The 24,227-nt window shown below is 36.7% G+C and overlaps 1 protein-coding gene across 12 annotated transcripts in view; it reads right to left on the bottom strand.

Annotated features, from left to right (window-relative positions):
• The window catches only part of Dlg2 (discs, large homolog 2 (Drosophila)), a 1,924,417-nt gene that overhangs the window by 444,762 nt on the left and 1,455,428 nt on the right, over positions 1-24,227 (bottom strand). For 9 of the 12 annotated variants that reach the window (XM_013511774.1, XM_005379786.2, XM_013511779.1 and 6 more), the window contains one exon: positions 6,852-7,007. The exons of the other annotated variants lie outside the window; for them this stretch is intronic. In XM_013511774.1, coding sequence (XP_013367228.1) covers positions 6,852-7,007 — 156 coding nt within the window. The remainder of the gene's footprint in view (positions 1-6,851; positions 7,008-24,227) is intronic. 12 annotated transcript variants of the gene reach the window in all.

The following is a 24,227-nucleotide window of genomic DNA, read 5'->3' as shown; positions in this document are numbered from 1 at the left end:
ATTACTGAGCTAGGGTATGGGAGAGCCCTGGACAGAGCCTAGATCCTTTCCTTTGCTAAATCAAAACCCACACTTTGCAAAAATCACTAGGATTACTAGAAACAATAAAGGACACATGAGAAGTCTCTGTTACTAACTTGTGTTCCACCAAGTAGCTGTGATTTTGTTCATATTCTTTGGATGACACATGTAAGGATAGTAATAATACTATGTGAGTAGATAAAAAATAAAATTATCTCCTGTAAGTATAAAGTCACACGTATGTTTAGAAGCTTGCTATCTTTTAGAGGGCACTTACAAGTATAATAATAAAGGGGAAAAGATATGACTTTGCCTACAGAGATAAGAAAGATGGCCGCCAAGAGTGACAAATGGGCTTAGCATCAGCAGCTTTCTTATGACCTTAGTGAATTTATCTGTGTGGAGAAATATTTTGCACCTGATTTTTTAGTAGCATAAGAGCAAATATATATGACCTCATGGCTGTAAAAATAGAATAAGCAGAAGGACACAATAAAGACTAATATGGATAGGATGTGGATGAAGATTTACTTGCTACATTTCCTTTGATCTTCACAATCATCCTATGAGGAGAACAGCACAGGCATGATTACAACCCTCATTTTCTCATGAGCAAATTGAATCTCTGAAAAAGAAGTATTTAGCTGTTTCCCTTCTGGATATCTTACTTGAAGAATTAAAAACATTATACTACAGTGATATATGTGTGGGGAACTGAAAGAGTAAATAAGGTTCAAGATGTACAATAGATACAGTGAAATGGGAAGAAATTGCTCAAAAGGTAAACGGAACCAGAATGAGGGAAAGGTGAAAGGATGGAAAGAAAAAGGAAAAAAAACCAAAATACAAAATAGTTATCCTATTAGTTTCTGTTAGTGCACTGAACAGAAAGATTTGTGCTAATATTGTTTGGAGAATTTTTAAGCACATACTTTGTACTCTGATTAACCACTTTAAAGATAACAATACTCAATGTATTAACTATTGTTATTCTTCTATTATTTTGTTATGAAGTTTTTTGTTTTCCCATAAAATAAAAAAGAAGAACTAAGATACATCATGTACAGGTACAAGTTCTCTATGATGAATGTGATCATTGTGTGTATCTAAATTGTACCAAGAAGCTTAATAAAAATTTTTTTATAAATTAGGGTGAAACCAAATTGGAGAAGTCACTGTGAAGTTATAAATCATATATAAATAAATGTAAATATATATATATGTAAATAATAAACAGAATAGTACCTGACATTGAAAAAAGTATTGAGCTAAAATGCAAATGGCTGGTATGAACAAAGGAAGACCTTGAACTTGGATAGTTTGGGCACAGTCCTCAGCTCCTCTATGACCTCACATTGCACCACCTCAAACAAGACGCCTTTATACACTTCCTCCTTTTCATTCGTTACCTTCCATAAAGTTGTAAGTCTACCTATTATGGACAATAGGCCTCTTTATCTCCAAGATGAGATGAAGTGAGCACCATCTAGTAAATACACTCAGCCAGAAATTCTGCCTCTAATCAGCCAATCACCAGAATTATTTTGAATAATTCTGATTTCATTTGTGCTGATCCCTACAGTCTCAGTTCAGTTCTTCAAGACTGTAGCCTGGCTGTATGATATACACACTGACTAGTTTTCCTGCTTTTGAACTCTTCCCATGCAGATAACAGCGTTCTTTCTAAATACACAAATCAGACAGTGTCTTTGTGCTATGGTTTAGATCAAAGTATCCCCAAAGTCTCATGTGTTGAGAGGTGGAGTTTTCAGAAGGTGAGTAGATCAGGAAGGTTTTAACTTCCTCAGTAGATAACCCTACTGAGGAGATAGTAATTTGATGTTATTATGGGGAGGTGAAGGAAATAGGAGGTGGGCTTGATTTTCAATGCTACCCGATTCATGAATTGTCCTTTGCTCAAATAAACCCTGTTAAATTTATGTAAAGTTTTTCCTTTAACAACGAGACTAGGTACTTTAGAGATACAGGTCTCAGCATATCTACACCACACAGTGACTAACTCACCATGTATATGTCTATGAGCTACTTAAGGAAAAAGATAATGTATTGTTCAACATTGAATCTCAAGGGTCCAGGACAGTACCTGGTACCTAGAAGTCCCATGAATATGTTCTCTTTAAGGAGTAAAGATATTTTATATTCATGTAATGATTCAGAGTCCATTTCCTATCCAAAATCTGCCAATATAATTTAATTGGACTTCATCGGGTTTATTGCAGCCTCTGTTTTTCAACTGAAAAAATAACAATAATTAAGCCAATCTTTGTAAAAGAATACATAAAATAGGCCATATATACTAAGAAAACATTCAAAAATACTATTCTCTTTGCTCTAGGAACAATGAAAGTTGAATAACTCACTCATTTAAAGTAAGAAAAAGCAATTACAACATCATAACTACTTTTTTTCTTTAAGAGCAAGAGCTGTACTAGATAAGCAGGAGTCTCATAGTAATGTCATTTGTTTTCCATAGAACTTCAAATTTGAATTTGATTCCAGGCTCTAACCATTTCTGGATTGTACATGTTTTGAAAAGTCAGTTACTCTGAACATCTTTGGCCTTAGCCCTCTGCCAAGTGATTTAAAATGCTTTCCCAAGGAAAACTTACAACTTTTCTGTTTTCTTTTAGATGACCTTACAGAAGTTAATTGTGTACATAATTAAATTATCTCTGGGTGTTTGTTATCAATTTAGAGTCAAAAACTTGGGCATTTCCAGTGAAACTCAGAGAATTAAAAAGACTGATGTTGCTGATTTTGTTGAGTTGCCTCTATTGGTCGGAATGCTGATTAGGGATTAAATTAGAACAAATGTAAGGGTGATTTCACATGCTGACTTTCTACAAACTAGCTCATATACTAACCTGAGGCAGTAACTGCTGTATCAATATGTGCATACTTCTGAAATACACCCAGGCAGTTCCTCAATGCACTAAAAACTACACATCATCGCGTACTGCAGCTTAAAGTTAAAGCATTTCTTCTGACATTTTGGCTGGCTTTTTCAGCTTGTACCTTTGCAAAAAGTTTTCCTAGATAGTATTTTGCATTTGGTTAGTGCTTGATAAATCCTAGTTGAAAGAGTTAATAAGTATACTCTTGTAATATCTCTTTCAGGGCTCAAAATTCTAAAATACTTTTATTTTACCGTGGGTTGAAATAAGACACAGACCCATTAAGACAGCAAATAGGCTTTCTCAGCATTATTAGACTAGGATAAAGGCTCAACTATGTATGTTCCTATCTACATGAGATTCTATCAGTTACTCCAAGACAGAGTGGGAAAAGCGAGTGATGATGTAGTAAATTGACCCTGAATTCTTGAATCTGTCCTGAATTATTGGCTGCATTTCAAGAAACAGGTGGTTGGAGAGGTTATTTCCTATCGAAAAGGAAATAAATAACCTCTGCATTGTTGAGTCTTCATGAGGAACTGACAGCTAACTAATGAATGTACAATGTAGACACTGACTATTCAAATAACTCATGTGAGTCTGCAATACAAAGTGACTTCTAGTCATTATCATTTGTTTTCATGCATAATCCATTCATTCATGGGGCAGTTTCATGTACCTGTTAAGAGCTGGGTAAAGCATAGCTTGAGCTATGACCTGTTCCAGAAACAGGTACCTGTTTGTTTGTCTGCAGATCTTCTTCCCTTGTTTACTTATTCACACAATAATTTTGAGTCCTGGGTGGGTTGGGCATTGTGTGAAGGCTAGGAATCTGGCAGCATACAAAATGGACACATTTCTGCTTCTTGAGCTAACCGTGCAGCCCTGAGACAGACATTTAGTGTCTCTGTACAATTATAAATTGCTTGAGTCTTATAGAAGAGAGAGAGAGAGAGAGAGAGGGAGAGAGAGAGAAAGTGACTGAGGGAAAGAGAACGAGAAAGATAGGGGACCTGGTGATCTCCTTCAGAGAGCTTCCCTGAGCAAGTACAATTTTAGCTTGCTCTAAGATGACCAGAAGTTAACTATGCAACATGTAAGAAGAACTTTTTAGTTTCAGGGAAAGGAATGTAGTACCTGAGGTGGAAAGAAATTTGGTGAATTTCTTTGTGAATAAAAAGGTCAATGTGATAGTGTGAACAGCGGAAAGAAGAGCAAAATGACATGTTCAAGAGGCAGGCAGGTGCTGGGTCATGCAGAGCCTGGATGCTGAATTAATCACTTTGCATTTCATCCTAATGCAAAAGAGAGAGATAAGATATGATCTATTTTCAACAGATCACGTTGGTTGCATTGAAAATAAACCAGGAGGACAATTATGGAAGGGGTGAGATGAATTAGGGGGCTGCTGCTGTGAGAAATGATAGGGCTTTGATTAAAGTAGTGCAAACAGAAGTACTGTAGAGAGTGAATGAATGTGATATATATTTGAAAGTAAAAATCAGTAAGATTTGTGGATGGATTGAGTAATAGAAGTAAGGGAAAATAAAGTATTAAAAATAACTCAAAGTTTTATCTTGAGCACCAGAGCAGAAGTCTGTGTTATTTTCCGAGGTGGAGAAATGTGAAGAAAGAACTAAGTATGGGAAATGAAGATTTTTGGCATCAGAACACTGGTGACGAGGTCTCTAAAATGGGTATGTGTATACATACATATGTGTGTGTGCATGTTTGTGGTCCACCCAGAAGGAGAAGGTAAAGGAGAAGATAACACGAAAAGGAAAAAAATAGAGGAAAAAAGAGACAGAAATAGAAGAGGTAAAAGATAAAATTTCTAACAGGGAGGGTGAAGGTAGTGGTGATGGTGGGTACAGGCTGGGGACTGGTGTGTATCAGAATTATCAAGGGCATGTAATTTGAACATGATAATATTTTTAATTTGAGGAAATAAAAAATACGTAAAATGGAAATGTTATGGTCTTCACAATACTGGTTATAGAAGGTAAAGTGAAAAGAAGCAAATCTCGTGTTTTCACCCAAGAGGGAGACTCTATCAGCTGGTTTTTGCTGAATTCTTAAGGAGAAATGCATCAGAATCCCCAGCGGAGTGACAGGAAATCAATATAACTTTCATGTTCATCAAAAACGGAGTGTGGGTTTTTAAAAAAAGAGATTCATTGACACTGAGTCAAAGAAACAGAGACAAGATATAAGATAAAGTTAGGTAAAGAACAGAAAAACAGAAATCAATGGGAAATTTTTGCAGGGAGCAAAAATGTCTCTGCCATTATGCTTGTGCCAACACAGGGGCTAATATTCTACCCACAGGTCAGTTGTCACCTGGGTTTAACTCCCAGCTCTGCCACTTATTAGTGGATGATCTTGGACACTTAGGCCACTTCTCATCTTCATTTTCTCACTTATAAAACAAAGAACAGTGATTATAGCTACCTCATAAGGTCACTGTGAGAACTGGAAGAAATAATTCCCAAGAAGTACTTTAACAAAATGCTTGGCTAAAGGAAGACCTCGGTGAACACTAGCTGCCTTATGCAGCTGACAACAGAGTCCAGATTGGCAGAGAGTAATTGTTGTAGGCAGGTATACCTTCCCACCTCCCTGTGGCTATACTGGTTTTGTACTCTTAGCTTCAAGATGGTAGAGTTCACTGTATTTAGAAATATTTTTTAATTTATTAAGCTGTATGGTTTAGTTAGTATTTATAAGACCATTATGAAATACTATTAAGCTTTGTTACAAATAAGTAAAAATTCTATGGCTGATTACTCCAAAATAACTTTTTTGAGTTAGGTAAAATTTAAAGTTTGTTATTTATTTCCCATATAGGGACAAAGGATTGATGTTTCAACTAATTCTTTGAAAATATGAAAAAGATGATGTTCTATGAAGATCCTCTTGATATATTCATTTGCTCTGAGTCATTCTACATTCTCTATTTTCTTAGTCCTGATAATTATTTTATAGATATTGCATCTAACACCGTATTTATATAAGCAGTCTATTATGAGTAGGAACGTTACTCTGAGATCTTGATTTAAATTGAGTTGGAATTACCTTATGGAACACTGGATCCTATTTTTCTTACTTTCCTCTTCCACTGACTCTTAGTGCTATGCACAGATAGGGTTTTCATTCTGTATCATACATATACTTTAGAGTATTAAAGCAGAGTTGTGTGCAGCCCTTAGATTTAGAACAATTTGTTTACAAAGCTGTTACAGACAGACTCAAAATTCTGATATCAAATCTGGACTCCACATTTACTGATAAGATAATACTGATGGTTTTGCCTTATCCTCACTGAATATTTGATAAATGATAGAAGTCATTAAACAAGAGAACATATACTTAACGTGGTATAAATATTAAGCTTATATTTACTGTAGTTAGCAACAACTAATCCTGTAACTTCAGATAAGTTGCATAATGCTGCAAGGAATCAGTGAAATGGTGAGATTAATTTACTATTTATTTAAACTACTAAATAGCAATAATAGCATCTATCTTTAGGCTGTGTTATACCTGGGGCATAGTAAATAATATTAAATATTACTCAAAAATAATAAATGTTCTCATTTATACTTCTGTATTTGGAAAATGGTGATAAACTCCAAAATTGATTGTTCTGGGGTAATATAATTAATACTTTATCCAAGTATATGGACATCAAGAACATGTGAACACCATGTGATCATGTCTATGTGCTCTATGATCACACAAGGCAACAGAAAAGCAATGTGCTTAGTGTCTCTCATTGTACACAGGTGCAGAACATCTCCCCATCAGGAGGAAGATGCTGAGCGCATGAGGAGTGAGCAGCAGCGGACTCCGCCGCTCATCCTTGTGGAAGCACATGCAATTCGAGAAGCTGGAGGGAGGAAGCGCATGCAGTACCTGGTCATCTCAGAGTCAGGGAGCAGGCCTAGGTGGTAGTGGGGGTAGGGAGCTGAGAGAAGGAAGCTTTTGTCACACTCAACAGGGGAATAGTGCCTGGGAGAAGCAGGCTTATCACACAGTTTGTTCACAGTGCTGTAAACAGGTTCCGGAGGCCTGGTGATACAAGAGGAAGAGACAGATATGCATGGTTAGCACCCACAAGGAACAACAGCGTAACTAGTAGCATTTCACCACATGCAAATTAAAAATGCAAAATAATGCCATTTACTCCTTATGTACAGCTAACAGAAACCAGCTTTCCCACAGTTATGTTTTGTATAATACTTCATTCTTTTGCCTCCTTTGTGGGTAGAGGAGGACCCATCAAGATGTTCCATCCAGTGTGAGTCAGGCAGGTTTTGGAGAACACGCAGAGTAGCTGCTTAAAGGGAAAGCAATTGAGCTGCAATCCTCGCAGTTTTGCTCTCCTTCTCCTCTCTCCTGACCTGGAATGAGCTGATGGATTTAGGTTTCAGGTCAGCTAGAGAAGTCAGTGGTCATCTTGGACTGTGCAGCAATTTTGAGGATGAAGGCAAACAATACAGAGAGCAGAACAAAGTGACTGCCTGTGTCATTTTGTGCGCAGTGATACCATGCTGCCTACGGAATTATTTAATGTGGGGTAAAACAAACTATTTTTATTTATGCTAGTATCACTTTTTGTTATATAAACCATACCCAGTAATTACAGAAATACTCTTAGAAAATTTAAGACTGCAAATATAATATGAAGAAAACTTATCACCAGGGCCTACAGGAGGTAATACACATTCAGTCCATTTAACCTCTCACTTTACACAGGAAACTAGAAAGAATGTTATTTCCTTACTATATAATTTAGAGCTTGGAGATGTTAGAGAACTCACAGCATCTATATTTAAAATAGTAAATACAAAGTGGTAGTGGATCTAAACTGCCACTGCCAAAACAGGACCTTTGCGTAAAGGAACTGATGACTTGTTTTGGATCATAAAACATTTTTATGATGACGCCATCTCGGCAGCATTGTACTTTCCCCCTGGGAGGGCTGATTCAATTTTTTTTAGTCTGATGTTGACTCCATAGACCCTCCAAAATGATATTAGCAATTTTCTCCCAGTCCTTTTATCACAGTAGTGCCATATTTAGGAAGATATTTTCAGAACCAAATGTGTACCTTCTATATATATAATGTATACCTTTTATGTATATAATGTATACCTTTTAAAAATTGCTAATTATATTTGACTGAATCAAAGAAAGATACTTTACTCTTTGAACACTATAAAAAATTAAAGAAAATGGAAATGAAGCCCTGTAATTTGTCCAGTGTTAAACTCTTGAAATTTTTACCTGTGTCTTTTGTGGAACCATGTTGTGGATGGAATATTGTTACTTCAGTATCTTGTTTGTTGTCCTATCATCATTTCTAGAATTTTTTCACCGTGGATTGATTACATGCTTATGTTTAATTGCTCAACACTCCAAATTATCATCAAGGCAAAATACAGTTGCTGATATTACAAGTTCACTTTTACCTATCATGTACCATTCTGTTCCTTCCCTATTGTTATTTTATACAGTTACTGGCTAAAAGAGAAAACAAATCTCACCTAGCATATACTCTTGATTTTGAGAACACGTGATACCTTCAGGGACAGATTGATGAAAAAAATCCCCAAACATAACAATACCCGACACACTTGACAAAGTCCTCTTGCAACCAAATAACAAAATTTAAAGTATCATGAAAATCTCCTTTTAAGTGGCATAAAAATGGAGTTTATATTTGAAGATGTCGATCTAACAGCTTCATTATAGCCCTAGGCTTCTGTCATATATTACGTACTACGTAGGATATTGTACCACACAGAGAAAGCACAGCGCACATGCGGCTAAACAGAGGGATGACACATGGCAAGAGCTGGATGGATGCTCTGCTGAACACATGGATTTATGTTTTTTTTTACCATTCTGTACTGAGAGAAAAAAATTTGGCTCTTTCAAGATTGTCATAAGCTATTCTGAATCTGTTTATTAGGTATAAATTTTTTAGACTGTCATTCACTCTCACAGGCTATTTTCAAGGACTGAAACCCCAAAGTTGTGAGTTTAGAATTGAAAAACTTTAAGAACTTGGTGTGTATGGTTCATCCACCCACGGCAGGTGGACTTCATGTATTTGTCTGGCAACATTGTCTGTTCACAATTGTAAATGTCACTCATGGCAGGGGTTTCTCAGAAAGGCCTAACATTGGCAGTCAGCATCTCAGTCCTTCCCTGAAGTTATACTCCCTGTGACCTTTTTGCAGACAGACGAGAAATACTAATTGCTGTGGCTGGGATCTGGGCAGCAGGAGCAGATGCCACCATCACTTCCCATTAGGTCAGTAAGAAGATGGGTGGGGAAATGACTTTTGGCAGTGTGAGTCAGCCAGTTATAAGAGAAAGGGCCTGTTTATCCTATTTTAAGCATCCAGAGTTAGACGATAAGGAATAGGAAAACCAGGGGTAGTGTGTGGGGATGCTCTCCATCCTGCTGATGTCCCCCAAAGGGAGTGATGTAGTTGGAGATATCTTTGTGTAATTGCTAAGCGAATTTATAAACAAATCATTTATCTTTCTGTCCATTTATCACAGGCCATATATAAATGACTTTGTAATCTAATCTGGTGAGCTATCAGCACTTATTTGCATATCTAGGGGTTTATAATTGCAAGCTCTTATAGCATAATTAACATATCCTGGCTCTTGGTGATCTCTCTTTTCTCTGAATTTCATTAGAACTTGCTATTTGCTCTGCTTTCTTGGCATTTTTAATTGCTAATTCACAGTGCTGGCATATTGGAGAGAGAGGATGCTTCATCTACAACTTACTTTTAGAAAAACCACCTGAAATGCAACTGCACTTTTGCAATTGCCCCACTGGACTTCAATCCAACTCAGTTCCCTCCCTGACCGATGTAGTTTAGAACACTGAACCTGGTTTGGGGAACTTTAGCTTGCAATCAGGAGCTACTAAAAGAATAAGAAAGAAAGGGTCTAGGTCTATTGGATTCTATGTTTAGAATACAAACCATGTGATAAAGGGGCAGAGTAAGAAGCTGTCAGCTGGTAGCACAAGATGCAGACAAATCAGGGGTCACTGTTGATGAGTCTACTAATTATAAAGCACCAGCGCGAACTCTACCAAATTTTGTTGCCAAATCTGTGCAGAGGTTTCTTGAATCTAGAGTAAGTCTAGGTACATTTTCTACGAGAGCCTTTTAGGGCTTATGTTATTGAATTTCCAATGTGACTTCCCCATAACATTAGTTGTGTAATGAAAGTCAGCTATCAACCTCCTACCCTCTTTTTATTGGAGCTAAAGTCAGATCTCTTGCTTGTAACAGAGAAAACAAAATAAACACTTCATTGGTTTATTTTACATTCCTTTTGGATCACTGAAGCTTGACTATACCACTAAAACAAAACGGCAAAAGTTTTTATTTGTATGTAATCTCATACTACCTGAGACCAATACCAGAATGATTCTGTCTTTAAAATGTTGATATTTTGTTTGTTATTGATTTTATTCTTTAAAATTTGCTGTAAAATATCATTATCCTAGATACAGAGTTTTTGGTCTCCCCAGAACTTTAACTCCTGACGTGATTGCCTCATGTCTAGTCCCCACAAGGTACCTCAGATAGTAATGTTATAACAGACCGGTCTCAAACTTGCAAGAATTCTCCTGCCTCAGCCCTGCAAGTGCTGGGATTGTAGGAATGTGCCACAAAGCCCAGCTCAGACAATGTTATGACAGAGATAACGATGACAGTGATTGTAAATATTCTTCAGCGGAATAGCACCTGAAGGTATAAGATCAAAGCAATGCGATTTTTTTCTCTAAGAGGTAACAGTAACATCAAATTCCTTCAGGCAAAGACCTCATCTTATCATATTTGGCTTACAGGTCTCTTTCTTTAGAGTACTAACTCCCAGAGGATCAGGACCAAATTTCATTTGTCTTTGTTTCACTACTGCTTTCCTGAATGTGACAATTTATTTAAAAAGCGCTGTCATCAAAAATGAGAAGAGCTATCACAAAAAAAAGCTCCAATACCTTTTATTCTCTGTTTCTGAGCCAGAACTTTATAAGAGGAAGAATTGAAAATTATAGTAGGAAAACTTGGGGTCAAAATTTTGAGCGTAAATTATGCCTTTGAGCATAAATCTCTTTGTCAAACAGATGGATATGGGAAAATTCACAGAATATTCAGATTTTCTAACCCTTATTTTGTGGTGACCTTCTGTGGTTACTGTTGTGGTATGGGAATATCCTGCCTCATGCCCTGCGTTAGAAAGACACAGGACCAAACCGTATCACTGATATGGATGCCATAAGGATGCCAAGGGCTCTGATGCCTAAGTGTCTATTAAGTCCCCTGACATTATTAAAAGAAAAGCTTTTTTGTTTTTTCAATCTTAAATGGGTGTCTCATTCTCCTATTTACAAATAATACACTTTTATTAGGTCAAAGATTTACAGGAGTAAACATGGATGATTGACTTCCAGGCCTGGGTTCCTAGGGCTTTAGGACAGAGTTTAGCAACCTCCAAAGGTAATTAGGGGGTAAAGGACTACAGGATCAAGTTGTTAGCTGTGCGCATTAACATGTGAAGTATCCATTTAATGCTAATGATGAATGATGAGGCTGAGTTCTCAACTTTGAACAGAACGTATGAGTCACTCGGTGGAGACGCTAAAAGGGCCTTTGATGTGTAATGTTAAAAGATCCAGGGACAGAAGCTGTGATAGTTAACTGTGTGTGTGTTTGTCAGTGTGAATAAGAAACATCCAAGTAAACTGGCTCAGCACAGCTCTGGGTGTGCAACACCCCCCTCGGGAGGCTTATTGTCAGAATGCTGTAAAAGGGAAATGAAGGACGGGCTTGTTTTTGTTTCTTCAGAGGAGCCTGACTCTTCACCTTCACTTTGGCCCTCATCTCCCGGCTTCCAGTGCAGATGCTTCAGCATTTCATTGAAGACCGGACCATTCCAGCTCCTGACACAGACTTGCATGGGTCACTATTGAGAGCTCTAGGCCTTTGACTGGATCCTTTGGCTCTCTGGTTCACAGGCAGACCTTTTGCTCTTTCCCAGACCTGCTTCAGTGGGCAGCCACTGTAAGCCAATCTGGTGAATTCTTATATACACCTTGCACTAAATCTGTTTCTCTAGTAATCACTGATTGGTACAGCATTGATTTAGAAAATTTCCAAGGACCCATTCAGCCCCTCATTTCTTTTTAACTTGTATTAGTACATATTTGTAGTACATACTGTTTACATTCATTGTAGGGCATTAGTACATGTATATAACATATTGCAGTTCTTTATTTCCCCTCCCCTCCACCCCCTTTTATTTTTTTCAGGATCAGATTCATTTATTTAAAAAATCTTATAAAGTTAATTATCACATACACATATTAAAAACCAGACAAATAGATGAAAAAACATAGAAGGCACAAGACAATTGTACTGTCAAAGTATTGTCCACTTTTAGATACATTGCCCAAGCTGGATTAAAATAACTTTTTTCCTACTACCCGTCATTCATTTAATACTTTATTTATATATTAAGCTTTTCATATAAAGGAAAGCATGTGGTATTTAAGCTTGTGTGTCAGATTTACCTAGCATTAGCATCTCAAGCTGCCTCCATATTCCTACAAATGACTGAAGTTTATCTTTGTTGTATGGCAGAGTAGTATACCATTGTATGTAAATACCACATTTTCTTTATCCATTCATCTGTTTATGATCATAGAGGCTGTTTGCAAGATTTAACTATTAGAATTATGGTGCTGTAAATATGGGTATACATATAACACTGTGGCATGATGTCTTTAACTCTTTTGGGAAGTTGTCTAGAAGGGAAATAGCTGGGTCAAATGGAATTTCTAGTTTTAGATTTTTGAGGAATCTCTGCATAGCTTCCCCACAGTGGTTGTATCAGTTTATACACCCCCCGACAACAAGAAGAATCCCTTTCTCCAGCAGCTCCCTCAGCATGTGCTATTGGTTGATTTCTTGATGATGGCCATTCTTTCCAGAGTAAGATGGGATCTCAGTGTTGTTTTAATTTGCATTTCTCAAAAGGTTTGCAGTATTGAACATTTTTTCATGTATTTATTGGATGTTTGTATTTCTTCATCTGAGAAGTATCTATTCATTTCAGATGCTGTTATGGTTTGTGTCTGTATGTCCCCCCAAAGCCTCATGCGGCCATGGGGCAGGCTTTTAGAGTTTGATTGATTATGGGTGTGAGAGCTACACCAACCCTGGGGTGGATATTTTGCATATGTGAGGGAGAGGAAGAGGTTGCTTGAGGCCATTCCTCCCTTGTGTGTGTTGGCTGCTTTGCTGTGTTCTGCCAACATGAGCTGTAGCCCTCTGCCATGTGCCAGTCTGCCTTGTAACCTTTCCTTCCTTAATTTTGGGTGTCAAGTATTTTGTCCCAGCAACGAGAGAAAAGTAACCAAGACAGACGCCCATTTTTAAAATGCTTTAAAATGGGTCTTTAAATTTGGGGAGGTATAATTTTTTGAGTTCTTTATATATTTTAGATATTAATTCTTCACTTGTGGAGTAGCTGGCAATTTTTTTTCATCCTGAGGTTACTTCTTCACTCTTCTGGTTTTTTCCTGTGCTGTGCAGAAGCTTTTTAATTTGATGTGATCACATTGATTGATTCTTGATTCATCTACCTAATTGTAAGCATCATCAGTTTGGGTCTCTAAGAACTTCTGCTGGGGTCCTGGAGTTGATGCCTTGGTACCCTTGTCAACTTTTCTAAACTTTACTTGCCTTATTTATAGTGTTAATGATGTTAGAAGGTAAATTACCCAAGCAAAGTTTTAAGCTATAAATTTACATCAAGAGGAAAATTATTATGAAGCAGGATGGTGAATGCACAGAAACAGCTCTTGGTTTGGATTTCTGATCTTCCAAATTCCATTTTGTGTTACCTGCTAGTAACACAAAATCATTCTCATCTGGAAAATGGGGATAGTAATATCCACCTGGTTGTAAGAATAAGGAGAATGTGCATGGCATTCACAGTAGGCTCAGCAAGAGGCAGCTATTATTATGTTGCCATTATTATCTTGATTGACATTCTCAGACACTCAAGCTCCCAGGGACGTTCTGAGGATGTTGCCTTCCTCTATGAAAATATACAGAACACATAATCCTCGCCCACTCACTCAGAATCTGGCATTTCATCCAACAGCACTTTTATATAACGTGAATTGTCTACAGACAGATGAACAAAGGGGATGACTATCACTGGCTTTTATCACAAAGGTTACTACATAATGGTACCTTCTAGGCTCCCACTTTTGCTCCTGAAATTGAAAAGGTAAGTGATCCCTTGTCATAGCACTGGAGGTTGAAGCTCAGTTTCTCTAAGCTCCTCAATTATTTCCTCTGCCCCCAACAATATATCTGCCCCAAGTCTAACCCGTCATTTGTGCCAAAATCTTTATAATGATTTGTGTTAGGTATGATTCACAGCTGTGTCATTTCAAACTGTTGTACCATAAGTAATTAATAATAATCTCTGTACCATAATTTGCAAATATTCACTTTTTAAAGATAGAAAACAGGATTGGCTCCTCATTTCTCCATATAAATATTGCTCTCAATTATATTTCAATGTTTGTTTGTTGAAGGAAGAAGGGGCAGAGTTAGAGCTATACCACTGAAAGTCATTTTGAAGTTCTGAATTATTAAGATGCTTTATTTCTTTATAAGAATATTTGCCCTTCAACAAAATTGAGCCCTATCAAGGTATTTGGTTATAAATGGGTCATGGAGCATTTTATTGGAATGAGTTGAAAATCAGTGACCTTGACAATGGTGAGGATAACAGAGAAGAAAATCACCACAGGACCTTGGTATTGAGTAAGGGTGTTCATGCATAGTAGTATTTTATGGACTTCATAAATATTCAAACAAATATCCACGACACACAGGTTCAGACTTTGAGACTTGGGTTTGAATTTTTTGAGAAAGGTTTAACATGTCCTATATAGTGTTTAAACTCTTACACTTTTGTAAAACTAGTCTTAAAAGTTTACTGTAAATGTGACTACCACAGGTATATGAACAGGCAATGGGGCAGTAGACCATCAGGTTTATATGATCATCTCTTGTCACTTTTGAGGGTACAAATTCATTCTTAAGGGACAAATACAAATGCCAGAAATCATGTAATGACAAAACCATGTTTATCGGTATGCCTGGCTTACCAGATTTAGCTAATAAAAATACAGTTTATACCCAGTTAAATTGCAATTTCAGATAAACAATGAGTAATTTTTTAGTATAAATATGCCAATATCATATGGGCACATTTATACTCAAACATATTCATTATTTCTCATTACTTAAATCAAAGTTTAAGTGGACATCCGTATTTATCTGGTAGCCAGCTCATCCCTTTGTTGTGCAGTATCCCCTACACTGCCAGTATTTTACCTTCCAGTTTATCATTCATGCTGTGGAATAATTAGCTTGTTTACTTTGACTCTCCTTTTGGTTTACTATGCTTTATAAAAATTAGCAAATGTGTTAATGTATTTTTTCCCAGTGCCCAATGCACTGTCCCAATCTATATCTCTGCTCATATTTGTTGCCACACTCAAATCTATGCATATGCACGCACAGATATCATTTTAAATAAAGAGTAGATCACATTACATGTATCAGTGTGTCAGTGCTTTTCCTTTTACATTGTATTTTAACATCCTTCCACGTCAGAACACACAGGACCTCTTCTCTAATAGCTCAGATCATTTCTTTACACACTAGTGGTAGTGGTATTAATTGCCGAATCGACAATTCAGAAATCCTATCCCCTAGAACCTGTCCTATAAAACTGAACACGACAGGTGTATGTAGAATTGCCATTGTCATAGAGTTTGAAAAAAAATACTGGAAAAATATAGATATTCATTCAGACTTGACAGACATGTTAACATTAAAACACTGTTATGTAGGTAGATTTGATGACACAGAAATTTGTTCACAACATATAAAGTGAGAAAAGCAGGTCAAATATTATACATGCAGTGTAATGTAGCTTTTGTTACTAAGAAAAAAAGTAAAAAGCATGCCCCCAATTCTAACTAATATACAGTAAAAAAATAAAGCCTAGAAGCATATAACAGGAATTTGCTCAATAGAATTTCTGGATAATATGTCCATCTAAATTCTTTATTTTCTCCCACTATTTCATACTTTCTAAATGACTTTTAAAGTACATAAAGATGGTTCATTATATAAGGGATAAGGAGTCACAAATCTGCACACATACTACGTTGCCAATTTTGTAAAAAGTTTACTTGAATACACTCACACATACACATGCACTGGAGGATGGAAAATACATCAAAATGTTAATAGTCTTTGCTTTGAGCAGTGGGATAATGGATAATTCAAAAATTTTAACTTAATTTTAATTTTATTTTTTAAAAAATTAATGTATAAAAAATAGATCTTAAATGTTTTCCCTATTAGAAAAAAAAAAGAAAAAAATGTATGTATGACTATATCAAATAGCGTGAGTGGTATTCATTTTACAGTGCATAAATATATGAAAACATAGTGTTTTATTTCTTAAATATAGAAACATTTTATCTTTCAATTATTATGGATAAAGCTAAACAACCATAGAACATGTTTATATATTTATTTATTCCAGAGGGATGTGAATTAGAGACTTGTTGGATACTGGTGACTTACTCCAAAGAGCAACAGATTCTCAAACAACTCAGAAGTAGAAATGAGCAATTTTATTTCTGTGTGGTACATGGGTACTAAAAAGGTATTATAAGCACTGTAAAAGCAGGGCTATGAGTAATTGGTTATGACTAACAGAATGGCTTAACTAGAATCATTATATTTGATATTTAAATTCAGCAGTTTTAAATGTCTTCAGCTATGCAAATATACTCACTTCCTAAGAAGATTCCAGTCAAGGTTTAGTCTACTTCAGGGAAATTATGCACTAGTTAAAGCTGTCTTATAGAAATGAGAGCACAATTAAAACAAATTTACTGCAAATGTAGTCCTTTTTATGAATTCATCCACTCATTCATTTAGAGTATATTTTTTTGCACTTATATAACATATAAGGAGAGTGTAGAAAAATCTTGAACTTGAGCTTGAATATTCAGACTATCAGTTCTGAGTTTCAATACTGTTCTGAAATTTATGTATCATCTGACTCTGAGGAAGCTACCCAAATAGTCTAGATCTTGGATACTTTATCTGGAAAATGACTTCAGACTTATCTTAGAGGACGGCTGTGAGATTAAATGAGATAAAACATGCAAAGCCTTGATAAATCACCTGCCATATGGTAAGAATTCAGAAAATAACTATTTTTGTGTATCAGATAGCAAGCTAGGTGATGCAGAAGATAAAAATATGATCCCAGCATAGACTCTTCCCTGAAGCACCACTTCATCTTAGGGAAGACGTATGCTTGTATTTAATAAGGCTAAAAATGGTGATGTGCAATGGGAGGGAGAGAATATAGACAGTGTAGACTTCTCTTGTCATCATTTCCCAAACCTCCTGTCCCTCCTTCCCAAATAATGGCTTTGAGACAACCAGCCTATGATCTCTTGTTCATTCTCTTTAACTAAGAGCAGTCTTCTTATACGCTGTTGATCAAAGTATTTCAAGCAGACTAAGAGTATGAAATATATGGAGGGACAGTGTGATTTATAGTAAAGTACATCTGGCCAGAGGGTTATTGGCCTCTCTTACGCATCCAGGAGCATCCAGGAAAAGCTATATTTTGTTGACGATCCTTGCCAGACCAGTGCAATCGATGGAAGTCAGAAGCACTAGTAAATGAGCTACTGAAATATATTACAATAATGAAACTAGATGGAGATTTCCATTTAAGACTAACATGAGAGCTGAACCTTCTGTCTACTATAAGTAACTAATCTGGAATACATTCAATAAATTTTAAAGGTTATACATTCTGATACCAGTAAAAGTGGATACCAGGCAACAGAAAGCATATGGACATTGTAATTAAAAAAGATACAAGCAAAAGTAATGGTCAAAACATCGAGCCAGTGACATCCCTAGGTCTGTGGGGTCATCTTAGGCTCCCTTAGTGCAGCAATGTAGGATGCAGAATACAGAGTTTAACATCACCTCATAACCCTCTTTTCGATCTTCTCATAAAATATTCTATAAAATCTACATGAATTGCCTGATCTCTGGAATTGCACTTTTTAAATGGTGAGATAGGAGAAGAAAGTGGTTGAATATAAGGCTATTACAATGGTGAATCCCAAAATTTCTTTTATTATTTAGTCACCTACATCATCCTTAATCTTCACAGCACCAAATTTTCACAGTGAATATTATCTATAATTGTTGCACAATGCAATTAAGACTCAGAGGATATAAGGTGACAGAGAAGGTGTGTAGTGGATTGATAACTGGTGGTCAACTTATAACCCCCAGCTGAACTGAGTAAGTGTGGTGCTGGGTGTGGGAGGCCCACCTGGGGACTGTTGCCAGCAGCATAAGAGTCAGACCTGGAGAAGAAGAAGGAGGCTGCTGGGAGCTGAGAGAGACTGTTGGGAGCTGGTAGGAGCTGTGGGGAGCTGTTGGTTGTTTTGGGGGAGCTCATCACGCTGGCTTTCCTGAAGAACTTGGCTGTTTTCAACCTCTGAGGAGCTCAGGACCTTGTTGGCACTGAGAATGGCTTCGGTTCACTTTGGGGGAGCTCTGGTCCTCACTTTGAGCATCACTTCCTGGCTTCAGAGGGGAAGATGGTGCATTGCTGGTCTCCTGGAAAAGCTTGCTGCGTTGGCTTCCCTGATGGGAACTCAGCTGTCTTCACCAATGCAGGAACTCGGGACCTCACTATTGCTGAGGAAGGCTGTGGTACCTTTCGGGGGAGCTCTGGTTCTTCTGAGTATCACTTCCTGGCTCCAGTGCAGATCCCTCAGTCTGCTAGCACAGATCCTTCATTCTGCTGGCACAGACTTTCTAGGTTCCACCACTGACCTTTGGGCCTTCCCAGCAGAGATCCGTGAAACAGGCCTGTGTGAGATATTGTTATGGGCTCTGGGCCTCCAAATGGATTCATGGGAGGCACCGTTATGGGCTTTATTCAGCTGGACTCATGTAGGACGTTATTTCGGGATCCAGGCCCTCAGCTGGATTCCTGGTCTATAGTGTGTGGACAGATTTCCTGCACTCTTTTATACATTGTTCTTTGGGTGACTATTATAAATTATCTTAAAAAAATGTGTCCTATATTATATTATTGTTTCCCCTTGCAAAAGTAACCCCAAACCAACACAAGGTGCTTCTTATGATTTAGCCATTCATTTTTGCTGTCTTTTGTCTTATTATGGCATTATATAGTTTCTGTTGCCAGTTACCTTCCTTAGTGGTGATTGGAGAGCAAATTCTACAATTTCTTCTATCTTCTGAATTTATTCTGGGTTAGTTACATACAGTAGCTGCAAGCTTTGGCTTTGGTATTAATCTTAAAAGAAAAAGTTACATTATCTTTATTCTTATTTTGTATTTACTAGTGCTTCTGACTTCGACTGGTTGTACTGAAGAGAATGGTCAAGGTGTAACAATATATGTCTTTTTGACTTCAAAATTCACCAGGTAATGCTTCACTGAAACAAACCAAGTGGTCAAATGTAGAGCAAAATACAAACTGCCAGCAGGGTAGTGGTAGTTATACACACTGTTGAATCTCTGTGTTTGTAAGGTGTTTGATCACTGAGTTCTCATGAGAAGCATCCAGTTACATACAACAGATCCAAGGTCATAAGATGGCCACCAAAATGAGCACGGAAGTTTGATCAGAATTACCCATGCATTTCCTCTTGGCCCCCATTTTGCTGCCCTTGGCCTCCGTTTTGCTGCCCTTGGCAAGTGTGATGGGCCCATGAGATGATCAACAGTTCCTCCTGACTCTGACCAACACTTAACTCTAAAGATATCTTTCTGCTCTCAGGTGGTAGCTGCATAGTTAAGGAAACTTGCAATATATAAGATTCCCTTATAACATTTCTTATAATATGAAATGGGCAGAGGTTTAGGTACCTGCACTAACATAAGCTGGTTTAAAGGCATGTAAATAATAAAAGATGGAAAATGATAACGTATTGAAATATTAATATGTGCCTTAAATTTGCTATGGTCTGTTCCTTCCCAAGTTCAAAGCAGATAACAAGATCTTTCTGTCCCCTTCCCTCACTATAGACTTGTGATACTGGAGAAAAAGCAAAATTTTTCCAAAGGTATTTCTTCTCCAAGTTTTTGCTTTTCAAATGTCTGATCACCTAAAGGATTGGTGCTCAGGGAGTTGGTTCCTCTGAGAGGAAAGGAAGGAAAAATAGAGCCTATTTCCAGATATAATTTGATTTAAAGTAATCGAAGCCTATTGAAAAATACATTTTAGAGTAAAATACAAATCTGCTTCCAGCATTTTTAAAATGGCTACCATTTTTAATTATAAATTTAAATACAGCTGAATTACTTCTGTTTGGTGACTCTTGCCCAAGAGCAATGCCTTCCTATGCACGTGACTGCTAACACTGTCATAAGTTTAGAGTCATCTACTGTCTAAATAAAAATGTACCTTATGAGAGAAATGTCTGTGGTTTGTTCTAATGTGTCACATTTGCTTTTACTGTTAGTAATATGATTTTCTGGAGTCAAAAGCTAATGGAATAAACCTAATAATAAACCTAATAATGGAATAACCCAAACCTATTTATGCATCAGAAAAACCTGCAGAGTCTAGCTTTGTTTCCAGTACTCATGTGCCAGTGTTACCTTGGTCATCTGGATGCAGGAGATCTGGTGGGCTGTGGAGTCTGTGTTGCACAGGTGCCCGTTCAGTGTCAGAGCTGAGAACTACATTTTGAATAACAGACCTGCTCTTTTTTGAGAAAGTTACAGACTAGTTACATTTTTTAGTTGTAGCACTTTCTGTATTATCAAATCCAAATTACCACACCACAAATGAGCTAAAAAGTCATCTAATAGACATTAATTTGTATAGTACAAATATTTTCTTTTTCAAGAGAAAGTAAAAAAAATGGTGCACTTCATTAGTCAGGAATGGGTTTTTACTAGGTGTATGTGTCTCTATATAAAGTTTTACAAATGAAATCTAACTGAATATTGCTAACTTGCAGAAGATGCTGGTTCAGGGTTGATCCCACTTTGCTTTGTTCGGACTGATCACATTCTCACTATGCGCTCCATGCTCATTTGCGACCCTTACATAGTTCTCCTAAATTTGTTTTCACAAATTTAAGTCTGGCATAATCTTATTAGGGCTGCTCTCAGTATTGCCTGGATTCAGATATGTGTAAAACTTTGACCAGCTACATATAGTCTAAGGTAATGCAATGCAGTGAAACATGCAGTTAATAGTGCTACTCTCAGGAACTGGAAGATGCCATTAGGTCTACAGGTGCTGCAGTGCATGTCATTAATTTCTGTGATCACTCCACGAAGGCATACAAAATAAACCTTGCATTTACTTAAAGGGTTTATGATGCTTGCATATTGTCTGCATATTTGGGGATGGTATATACTTATACTTCATACCCTAGAATTTCTAATTTTAGAGTTTTTGCAATAAAAATCAATTTCTTTGATACAGGATTTTTTATATAGCTTTCTTAATTGGGTCTGGTATTGAAAAGATTCTTCTGAATTAAGATCATTATATAATAACAATGTACAATGGATTAATTTTTTGTTACGATCCTATTATCCTGATTTGAAACTGTTTTGTTTTATTTCTTTCTGTTTTTTTTTCTGGTCTTTTTGAGACAGCGTCTCGCTATGCAGTTCAGGCTGGCCTTGAGCTCACTTTGTAGCCCAGGCTGGCCTGGAACTTGCACTGATCCTCCTGCCTCAGCCTCCCAAGTGCTGGGATGGCAGGTGTGCACCACCATGCCCGGCTTTTACTTCTATTTTTCTTCATCTTTTTAGATGAAAATAAAAAGAAATGTAAAGGAAATGTCACTAAGTCAATATAAAGTTATAAAAGTCTACCCTCAAAGGAAGATGTGTTATACAAATCTGTTTTTAAATATTCATTAAGCTAGTTGAATGCACATTTCTCCTGCATTTTCTTCTAAACATTACTCCACCATTCCCAACCAGCTTTAACATAACAGCACACAGTGCTGGAATCACCAGTGTCTGACTCTAAGTCAAGACTAAGAACAGTAACAGCAATGGCTAATCACAATATCACTCATTTTGTGTCAGCTGTGTTCTAAGTATTTTACATGGATTAATTCATTCCATCCTAATGATAATCCATCACATAGTCATGGATGGAGATACTGTTACATAGAGAAGGTAAACAACTCGTCCAAGATCAAATGGCTAGGGTGTGGTGAACTCAGTGCCCCCCACTCCAAATCTATGCTTTTATCCAACATGCAGATGCTTTCCTATTTCTGGAGCGTAGATTCTGGATTTGTCATTTACTTTGTAACTATTGTAGGGGAAATCATAGAATCTGTCATCTCATATGTCTAGCCTGTAAAATGGATATAAGAATTTTCTGTCCATTTGGTGTCATGCTATAGAAATTAAAATGAGAAATGGGAAAGTATCTGCACAGTATTAGATAGCTACGTGGGCTTTGTAATATTATTATAAATTCCAAGCAAGGCCTCACATAACTGGCTTTGAATTCTTCAGCTATCACATTTATTGCGGCTGTTTCAATTTGCCTTCATCCAGTCTCAAGGTGGTAAATATGACTTTAAAAAGGATTAGGGCAAAACAAAACATAAAACAAAATACTGGGCTCCAATGGATCTGTTGACAGCATTTCTATTAGGAAGCAGTTCACATGAGAAAGAACTCACAACACTCTACTTCAAGGTCAACTTAATTTTTTAAAAAATTCTAAGATGGGGAGTTGATGTTTAAGTGCTGACACACAGAGAGATACATTTGCAGCCATGGCTAAGTTCTTTCAGTAAATTGTTCAGTAAGGCAGTCATATAGGGTATTTATAATAGCCAGAATGACAGCCAGAAAAGACTGACCCACTCTACCAGGCACTGTACCAAAGATGATTGCTTCTTCTGAATAGATTGAAGCATTTCTGGGAGGAGGCAATCACATAAAACTTTAGCTTTAACTTTCCAGATAAAAGCATGTACAAAGACTAACTTGAAGCCTAGGGAAGATTCTAGAAAATTTAAAGCCAATAATGCTACCTATGTGGTACATAAAAAAGAGACACAGGAATTAGTTTGATGTTGTGTGTCCACTACATGACACTTAATAGTATGGTCAAGAATATATGATGTACGGAGCCTGTTTTTAAGTGCCTGTCTTATCTGTAAAAGGAAAAAAAGATAGGATTTATCCCATGGAGTAAACAGAAGTTTAATGAGTTTATGTAGAACATCTAATAAATAATAACTCCCAAGTGTTTATCATTATTGTTATTAAACTCTCTTATATTTTCTTTCTCATGGATGGTGTGAGAGAAACAATACTTACCTCAAAGATGGAATGAGATAGTTTATGGAAAAATTTTAGCACAGACTGGCGCATAGTAGAAATTAAGTAGATCATAACAATTAACATTAGTTCAGAATGTATTATAACATTTGAAAAATATTGCTGCCCACTTGGTTCCAGTGTCAATTACAAGTAATTTAGAAGACAGAATGAAATATTCATTTCCTCTAACAGATTGAGAAGCACTCTTCAATCTAAGTAAACTAAGATTCAGAGTTAAATATGATCTGTGTATCCAATTCCTGGTACCACAAAATTTAAATATGATAATATATGAAAGACATCTGGCATCAAGTGAGTCTCAATAAACAATGTTTCTTTACCTTGCTTTCTTTAAGATTTAATTAATATACTGTGTGTATATTTAGGCTCTAGACTAAATATTTTGGGGGGCTGTAGTTCTAATGATCCTTTCCCTACCCCTTCCCACATCCCCCTCTTTAAACAAATGTCCTTTTAGATTACCAATAATAAAAGAGTTTATGTTCCTATAAGGAAATGGGAAGATCACTTTAATATATGTTGAATGCCAATTATTTACGTTCCTTATGTGCCTTTATTCTTCAACACCATCCTGCAGACCAAGTTATTATCCCTTCATTATAGGTGAAGATGCAGAGGGATAGGATACACAGCCCACAGTCATAGAGGTACATAGTGGTAGATTCTTTGTTTTTTTTTAAACTAATCTTGGTACATTTCAAGCATACAGTATAGTATTTTTAACTATAATCAT

This window comes from Chinchilla lanigera, unplaced genomic scaffold (genome assembly GCF_000276665.1).
Source record: "Chinchilla lanigera isolate Chin_1 unplaced genomic scaffold, ChiLan1.0 scaffold00013, whole genome shotgun sequence".
Classification (NCBI taxonomy): domain Eukaryota; kingdom Metazoa; phylum Chordata; class Mammalia; order Rodentia; family Chinchillidae; genus Chinchilla; species Chinchilla lanigera.
The sequence above is the reverse complement of the archived record's forward strand: the minus strand, read 5'-3'. Positions and strand labels throughout refer to the sequence as shown.